We start from the raw sequence: 9,660 nt of genomic DNA on the forward strand, positions 1-9,660 counted from the left end.
CCCAACTCTGCTAAGAACTGATATCATACACATATCATAGGTCCATGGCAATGCCAACTTACATAAACACTATGAGTTAACAAAGTAAATTTCTTCATATGAGATACACATTTTCAGTACAAACTGAAATAGTATATCCAGACAATAGCGTGTACTAAAGTAAAAAAGAAATCAAACTCTATATGCCACTACTACATTTGTCTGTAAGTTTCGATCAATAAACATGGAACTGTAAGAAATATGTCTTTGGTTATGTTACCACATAACAGTTACATAAAGAAATGTGCCTTATATATGTAATACATTACTATTAACAGTTCATGCTGCTTAGTGCATCAAGATGCTTCTCCCATCCATAGTTTTGGTACTGGTCACTTCTATATTACTTTCAAATTTGGATGTACCTGCAGTAAAGTACTGCGTGAAATCTGAAATGATACTGAAAAAGGAAATATATGTACATACAGTGCGTACAATCAAGTGCGCGCTGCGGCTGCAATTTGCCGTNCATGTTCACAGTGTTTTCAATTAAATTACATTATCCAGCCAGACAAGCTATTGTCCAAATGATGAAAAGAGAAGTGGTGGATTACTATTACATCAAAAACGTAATTCTGAATTTTATTTTAAAACCTGTAAATTGGTGATCTGATCTCAAGGTCTGAGGTTCTCACAGCAGTGACTATAAAGACAGCAGTCTTCAGTGATGACCTAACTACTTTTAGACTATAATTTGTATGCCAAGGTGAAGCCCCCTTATAGTGTTCTTTGAAGACAAAGATAACTGACTCTGGCAAAATACTATATGCAGGAAATATTTATATTGTCATCTTTTATGGAAATCTGTCTTGTACTTTGAAATTCAAAGTTTCTCTACACACTGACTATAAAGCTACAAGGACATACAGCTAATTACAAATATGTATTTTAAAATAATTAAATAGTTGTGAAATATGTGACTCATCACAGACAGTCATACTACAGAGAAAGAGACTGTTTATGACAATAGACCAGAGAATAACATTCAAATGGCTCTTCATAACAGTGGGGGCAACAAGAACTGGAATGAAATGATTCAGGGTTTAGACAAATGGCACTCTTTAGTGATGATAGTTACTCTGCTGTTTTTTATAATATCAGGCATTTATGGAGTACTGAACCTGAGCATCACGCTGTGCTTTCTTCAATTTATGCCTAACCTCAAATTCACCACCAGTGCTCAAACATGTAGGTAAATTACTGTATATGATTATAATTCTATATAAATCTGTATTTACCAGGCATTTAGTTAGGAGGTTAATTTCCAGTCTTTATGGGTGCAGTTTTAAATGGAAAAGTTCTCTATTTCTAACAGAAACAAAACACTATGAATTAAGATCAGAGGGTGTCTCATTTTACAGCCAGTCTTTATTAAAAAATGTCTTTCTCACAACTCACTGACATTTCTACAAGGAACTTAGATTTTCATTGTCACATTTTTCCCTGTTAATGTAAAGTTGATCATGAGTTTATTAAATAGATCATTAACAAAATTCCATTCATCATAATTTAAAGGGCAACAAATAACTCGTATGTGCTAACACAATGGAAATATCATATTTGATACAAGCCTGACAATACATACAATGTATATATGAATGTGTAAGTATATCAGCTGAAAGAACACATAACAGTCTAAGGTTCAAGGGTTGGTGAAAAATCTAGCATCAAGTACAAAGACTGAATCATCAGTTCTTTATTTGTTGGTCTGAGGTTCTCACAACAGTGGCTATGAAGGGTACTATCCTCTGGGATGTAAGGCCATGCAGTCCAGTATGAGTTCACCGATGTTTTTGAGGAATTTAACGGCTCCATTTTCAGGATCAAAGGGTAAGCCAAGCAGTACTTTCTTCTGAAACACTGGTGACCAGACTACATATATATATTCGTGGATGTAGCACTGTTCAATACTGACTGTATCAACAATTATTCATTTACTGAGCTAAAGTGGAAATATCCATGGAAGAGGACAATATCTCACTGCAGCTGTTCCATCCCTTCATACACTCATGCAACACTAAAATGTAAGAGAACACAAACATGAATATATCCCTATCAGTGGTAACGAACGGTGTCACAAAAATCTCTGGATTTTCAGTTTTGCATAATTTTGTATATATATATATATGGATGGACAGAGAGTCCAGTTTTTGTAGTAGCTTTTCCACACTGTAATAATAAAATGAAACCTATAAACATTTCTCACTATTTCATACCATTAACTTTTTTGTTTGTCTTGAAATGTATCCAAATTTGTAAAATGTCCAAGAAATGACCAGCAACAGCTATAGATAGGGATGTATTTCTATTTACATACATATACAGTATTCTAAAGTTAGTACCTTCCCTTATAGAGTGACAGTGTGGTGGCAGATTAATTTAAAAGTCTCAGTCAACCCATGCCTGCAAAGGCTTCATTATGTAGTTACAGCCATACATTCTATGGTCCAGAATGAGGGGAAGAATGGAAAATAGTTATCACACAATAACAAACGTTTTCTTCATATCCATCATCTCCTACAATGTACTGTTCATATAAAGTGCTCATCTGTCAGTATGGTGAAGACAGCAATGAGTCTTCCACACAAGTACACACCAGCATTCCGCAATAAAGTCCTCTGTGATAGTAACAGTGAACCTAGAGAGAGTGGTAATTATGGGGCCCAGGTAACAGGAGCCCATGGTCAAAGACTAATAAAAATTACAGCATTGTGTATGAGATAACAGATACAATAGAATATTTATTATCTTGCCTACATTCACGAAATGAGTAAGCTGTAGCTTCATAATATATTCTGAGCATATAAAAATTGACAAGTCTCTACTCAGTCTGATGCTGTGTTGTTACTGTGTTACTCTTGAACAAAAAAACACACACACACACACTTAACCTCACCTACATGCATACATACAAATATTCCTTCCAAAATAGGACCATTTATCATACTGCAAATATGATATACAGTAACTGAGATTATATGTGTAAGAATTATAAAACAAATGTAACAGTCATCACTTGTACAAACAATTTTTTTTATTCTTTCAGTGTTTGAGTAATAGTTTCTTGACCATTCACTTCACAAACATTATTTTGCTCAAATACGGGATTTATTAGTTTCTTTACGAGCTAAGTGACGTAACAATATGCATAACAGGCACAGTAAACTCAAAAGGTCAAGAAGCTGTGGAAGAGGCTGAAACTAAAGGAAGCACATATATGACACACTACTTCTACATCAAATTATTCGCTATTAATAACGATACATGTGAATAACTCAAGATGTCTGTTATGACGGTACTATCACTCTGTACGAATTCACTTCAGAGACTACTCTAAGCCACTCGTCGGGCAAATGACAAAATTCATCTTAACTTTTCACTTGAAATTTTGTTGATCACTGTTATCAGCTGACTTGACCTCCAATTTTTCAACCTTTTCACCACCAGCCGGTAATTCGTCACCCTCGTTTCCTGTAACTGGAGAAGAGGTCTCTGTCTTCAGGACTCCGGTGGTGACCTTAGGCTCATCATTGCCACCTGAAGCAGTAGTAGTACCTCCTGCAAGATCAGCTTTCACCCCAACATCTGCCTCCACATGTTCAGAAGATGGGGTTAAGTTTTTCGATGTCTCTATTCGCGTCTCCAACAATGATATTTGCTGCATCTGTTGCTCCCTGGTTTTTTCTGGCACTACAAGGTATGGAGTGGTCTCATTCATGTCAGTCATGAATACCTATTATCACACAACAAAATATATTAGACCTTCAAAGAAATGTACAAGGCATACAATATTTTTCTGTTCTATGACTTTGGTTTAAACTACTGCAGCATATTTGCTCAAAGCGAGAACAGTGGAGCCAGAGAAACAGCTGTTGCCAATGAATGGCTCTGAAACAATATTCATTTCTAGGCAACAACTGTGAAACAAACAGTAAGATAACAGCCCCTTAGTCTTCTACCTTCTATAATGCAACAATATCAATATACATTTATATGGCATTAATCCACATTTAAGTCACTAAAATGTTCGTTAAAATGTTTAAAAAAAAGTCACTAAAATATATATATACATCCCACCTTTATGTACTACATGTTTCAGACACACAGGGCTATCTTCAGGAAACATATTATTAAGGAATCCACTGCACTTCATACTTTGTCAATAGTACTCTTAAGGTATGTCATCATTAATAACTTTGGTGTATAGGATGTTTATACCTAAAATACCAATATTAATAACAATGATAATGTACCTTAAGAGTATTATGGACAAAGTGTGCAGTGCAGTTGATTCCTTAGTAATGTGTTGCCTGAAGATGGGCCTGTGTGGTCAAAACATGTAGCACGTAAATATGGAATGTATACACATTTTTGTAACATTTTTAAAAATTTTAGTGCATTAAATGTGGATTAGCGTCATATTAATGTATACTGATGTAGTTGCATTGTAGAAAGAAGAAGCCTAAGTGATACTTCAATGCAACAGGATGCTGAAATATAATATTAAGATAACAGTTGTTCTTAGGCTGCAGATTCTTAACAAGCAAGAGTTGAACTACAATATTACAGGAACTGTTGGAAACTGTGTTTTCTACTTCGTCCATGCAGAGGGGTTATATAACAAGGACACAAGTCTGGGAGCTCAATTATCAGTTGAAAGTCAGTCTGTGAAGGGAACACTAGGAGGTTGGTGTGAAATGGCTGCTAGCCTGGAAGTTTCGAAGTTACTCAGTTGAGCAGAGAGGGAATTGTAAGAGAGTGTGTGACAAGAAAACTTAGTCCATGCAGTTAGAACAGAAGCTGAAGAATCTCCACTGTTAAAATCCATTATCAGGAAATGTCTAGTGAAGACAGAGAAGACTTTATGTGTGCTGTAGTTGCAGCGATTTTTGGAGTGTGTAAGTCAGTAAAACTGTTATAGTTACTTGCAGTTACAATCCAATAAAACCACTATCCAATCCAAGACCCCATCGGGAGTCACTCTAACATGTGACAATACTTTTAAATTCTGTGAACACTTAAGTAGACAAACAGATGTAAAGATTACAAATTACTATGCATTTTTATGTCTGTAAACTCAGTCGGCTGCCATACTTTCCAGACTATAATATGCATCTCTATTGCAGTGATCTATTGGCCATTTTTAACCTAATCTTCTAGTTCTGCTCATTTAGCATGAAGACCATAAAAGCAGCATCTGCTCTTCTACTTTCTTTAATTCTTCCTCTTGCTTTCTCCACACATTTATCATTTCTTAGGTTGATGAAGCATCTGCAATTTATATGCTGTACTGCAAGAAAACCTCTTCAACCTCTAAACCCATTGCATTAAAAACAAAAAAATAACATCCCCCAACAATGGTTACAGTAAAACACTCACAAAATCCAAAAACACTAGCAACACCCTGCTATGCACAGACATATTTTGGTTCTTAGAAATGAACTCATCCAAAATGAACCAGTAAGATGCTGTAGGATAAAATTACTCATAGTATCTCAGTTTCAAAATATTTTTGGGTACTTCCCTTGTCTTCTGCTATACTTTCAGACTCTAGGAATGCACTCAGATTTTAGGCAGGATTTTACAGGATAGAAAGTGTGTCTGTACTATATAAAATATAAATTAAGGAAAATTAAACAACAATTCATACATGTTTCAAAATAACTACTTTACACACATCATTACATGGAAATACCCAATCACAGGGCAGACATGATTAAAATTTCAATCTGGCATGGAAAACATTAAAGAAATAATAGTTTAGTATAAAGCAGTAACTTATGTTCATTTATCTCCTTGAGTCTGAAATTATAATTGAACAATAACAGCACAAACTAACCTTAACAAGGTGCATGGCATCAACAGGTTTGCTACTTTTCCTAGCAAGAGCAAGATTGTGTTTGTGCATCTTGTTCATGCGTGCCTCTTTCGGACTGTAGTAGTAACCTGGGTATTTGCGTTTGTGTTCCTCGTCCGCTTGACGTGAAGCTGTATAATAACTTTCTTTTGTATCAGCTGACAAGTTTTTCCACATCACACCCAATCGTACTGAGATCTCCTTGTTACTCTCCGCTAAAACATATTTCAAAGTAACATTACAAACTGCTTATATCTTCATGCAGTACAACAATAAGTTCTGAAAAGAAATTGTGATCCTTAATTTTTTTAAATGCTACCATCTATATAGAGATGTCAAAGAAACTATGAATGAATAATTACATAGCTTTATAATCTACTGTGGTAATATAGATATCATAAAGAAAAACATACAAACTTTATTGATGTCGGTAAGAAGGTTGGTCTAGATGTAAACATGGAGAAAACTACATGTTGCCGTCTCGTCACCAGAATGCAGGAATACTTGACATAAAGCTAGCTAATAGATGTTTTGAAAATTGGCACAATTCACATATTTGGGAACAACTATAACATCTCAAAACCTGATTCAGGAGGAAATTAAGAGGAGACTGATTTCAGGTAATGCTTGCTACCATTCAGTCCAGACCCTTTTGTCTTATTTGCTGTATAAAAACATAAAAATTAGAATATACAAAATTACAATTTTGGCTGTGCTTCTGTATGGATGTGAAACTTGGTCTCTGACAATAAGGGAGGAACACAGACTGAGGGTGTTTAAGAACAGGGTGCTGAGGAGAATATTTGGACTGAAAAGAGATGAAGCGACGTAATGAAGAGTTTCATAACTTGTGCTCTTCATCAGGTATAATCAGAATCATCAAGTCAAAGAGGATGAGATGGGCAGGGCATGTAGCACAAATGGGAAAGAAGAGGAATGCATGTAAAATATTGGTGGGAAAGTGAGAAGGAAAGAGACCACTAGGAAAACCAAGATGTAGCTGGGTGGATAATTTTAAAATGGATCTTAGAAGGATAGGAAGAGATGGTATGGATTGATTGACCTGGCATAGGATAGGGACCAGCGCAGGGCTCTTGTGAACATGGTAATGAACCATTAGGTTCCATAAAATGCTGGGAAGTTCTTGAGTGGCTGCACAATTGGCGGCTTCTCAGGAAGGGCTCAGCTCCATGAGTGAGTTATAATCTGTTTCAAAGCATACTTTCACTAACATAAATTATTTTTTTCTTTTTTTGTTGCTAGTGGGGTGGGACTAAGTCCCTTGTATTGCGGCCGCTTCGGGCCTATTGTACCAGCCCCAGATGACAGGTGAGGGTAATTGTGGAGCAATTGATGGAATGAAGATTGGCATGGGAAACCGAAGTACTTGAGAAAACCTGACCCAGTGCCACTTTGTCCACCACAAATCCCACTTGACCAGACCTGGGATCGAACCCTGGCCACCACGGTGGAAAGCCAGCAACTAACCGCTTGAGCTTTGGCACGGCCCCAACAGAAATTCTTACTGCAATATGAAATAGAAAGACCAGTTCATACAAAATCTGTAAATACCTTTACAACACATCTATATACAAAATTTTACATACCTAGCTACCGAGCAAGCTGGTGTAGCAGTAACATTCTAGACTCATTCAGGAGCCGCTCAGTTTGGAACTCCAGTGGAACACCAGCTATCATAAGCAAATATACAAGTAAGAATTACCTGGATGCTGGAAAGCCAATTTGCGACGCCATTCATTTGCAAAGATCATAAATGCATTGGGAGGCCTGGGTATCTTGCCAGCCCGACGCTTATGCCATGCATTCTGTTTCTTCTCCCGTGGACTTGTTAATAATTGGGGCAGTAACATATCTTTGCTGGAACCTGCTGTTGTTGCTGCTGCTGTTGTTGTTGATGTTGTTGATGTTGTAGTGACAGGTCCTGGGAACTCTACCAGGTAACGAGCCTTGCCAAATTCTGATGGTGATCCAACTGTTCAGTAAAAATACGATCATAAATACAACCTCTACATCACCTCAGTGTCATTACACTCCAAGCACAGCAATCAGTACGCCAGTAGTTCTCAAGCAAAGGCCTGCAAAAAGAAATAAGCATTTTTTCTGCTGTCCCATGCATGAACAAAATTCTGCTGAATTCAGTTTAAAATAAAATTTTCATGTGGATGTTTTATACAAGAGCCAACCTCAAAACAGGGGCTTCAGATGTACTAGGTTATGTGAAACATGGGTCTCAAGACTGAAACAAAATTTGGTAACACCTAGAGTCTGTATACTTCTAACTTTTATCGTACCATTCAGGAAACTGGCTGGTAGCCACAGATGGTCAAAGTAAAAACAAGACACACAAGGTCAACTCAAAAGGGGGAAATGTTATTTACGCCAAAAATTTGGCAGAGAGGAATATATATACCAATGTTATACCGAGAAGAAAAGACAAGGTGTGGCTAGCAGAGACTTGGGTTGCAGGAATAAAACACATGTAACGATGGAGCTAGAGGCAGTTGAAGATTTGGAAAGTTTGAAACATATCATTTTAAGCTGTAATAAAAGGCTAGCTTAGAAAATTAATGTGAAATGAAAGAAATGGTTGAATTATCACAGAGAGATATCTTTTTAGATAAATCATAACTGTAACAGATTCCTTTTTGTTCAAGGACAAATGAAACTACTTGGACCTTAACAAAGAGAGGGTAAAATTAGAAAGATGCACAGATAGAACATAAGAAAAATCAGTAAGAAGCAGTAATGATAATGACAGGAGAGAATATGAAGACTCCCTCCCTACACTAATCAGGGGTTATGTTCTGAGGGACACTTGTATAGAGGTATCAAATAAAAAACAGTAAGACAATGAAAAAGCTACAGCTGATGTGATGCTATATACATGCAGCCAGAAGGATTACCAATGATTCAGAGGAATATATAGTACGGTCCCTCAGCCTGCTTGCTTGTTGACAGTGGAGGTAGTACACTTCCCTGCAACATTAGTAATCTTCTACTAGACTACATGGCATCGCATCCCAAATGGCAGTACTCCTCATAGACACCCCTATGAGAACCTCCAATCTTGTAAAGCAGTAACAGACAGTTTCACAGTGGTGACGCAAGAAACCTATTCACTTAACATTACTAGTTTCCTGGATTTTGACCAGTGTCAGATATGCTAAAGAAGAGAACACATTTTGGAAGCTGGATTTGCTTCCAACCTCAGGTGAGAAGTGCCTACTCAGTTGGGTCCAACACAAAGAGCTAATCCCTATCACTAGACCTAGCTAGGAATTTCGCTATCATACCCAACTGAATAGCTACCTCTCACATAAGGACAGGAGATCTAGCTCCCAAAATACTGTGTTCTGCTCTTTAGAACGCCATACAACAGATACAGTCCAGAAATCCAGTAATATGAAGTATAATACATCACTGCCAGAACTTTTTAGAATTATCTATTCACTGGCCAGCTACCAATTCAAAACTCAATAATCAAGCTGCATGTTATGTAGTTCATTCTGCTTGATAACCAACATCATGCATTTGTGTGGTTTCATAGCATGATCTCATAAAATACATATCTTCAGTAGGATTTCAGAAAGCTCAGAAAAAATAATATATGTAAGATATTTGTTCCTGACATGCTCTTTGCCTAAACTTTGGAGAAGATCTACAGTTTGCAGTAAAAAAAAAAAAAAAAGAAAAGCTACCCCTGTACCAGGCCATGAAGGCCCATGTGGTTGTGCACAGCGGCG

At 36.8% G+C, this 9,660-nt stretch overlaps 1 protein-coding gene across 1 annotated transcript in view; it reads right to left on the reverse strand.

Moving 5' to 3' along the window:
- Positions 1 to 514: 514 nt before the first annotated feature.
- Positions 515 to 9,660, reverse strand: part of LOC111875742 (BTB/POZ domain-containing protein 18) — a gene marked incomplete in the record, with an annotated part of 21,683 nt that continues 12,537 nt past the window's right edge. Inside the window, 3 exon segments of the mRNA XM_033750196.1 lie at positions 515 to 3,772; positions 5,879 to 6,111; positions 7,620 to 7,889. Coding sequence (XP_033606087.1) covers positions 3,416 to 3,772; positions 5,879 to 6,111; positions 7,620 to 7,889 — 860 coding nt within the window.

This window comes from Cryptotermes secundus, unplaced genomic scaffold (assembly GCF_002891405.2).
Source record: "Cryptotermes secundus unplaced genomic scaffold, Csec_1.0 scaffold603, whole genome shotgun sequence".
Taxonomy (NCBI): domain Eukaryota; kingdom Metazoa; phylum Arthropoda; class Insecta; order Blattodea; family Kalotermitidae; genus Cryptotermes; species Cryptotermes secundus.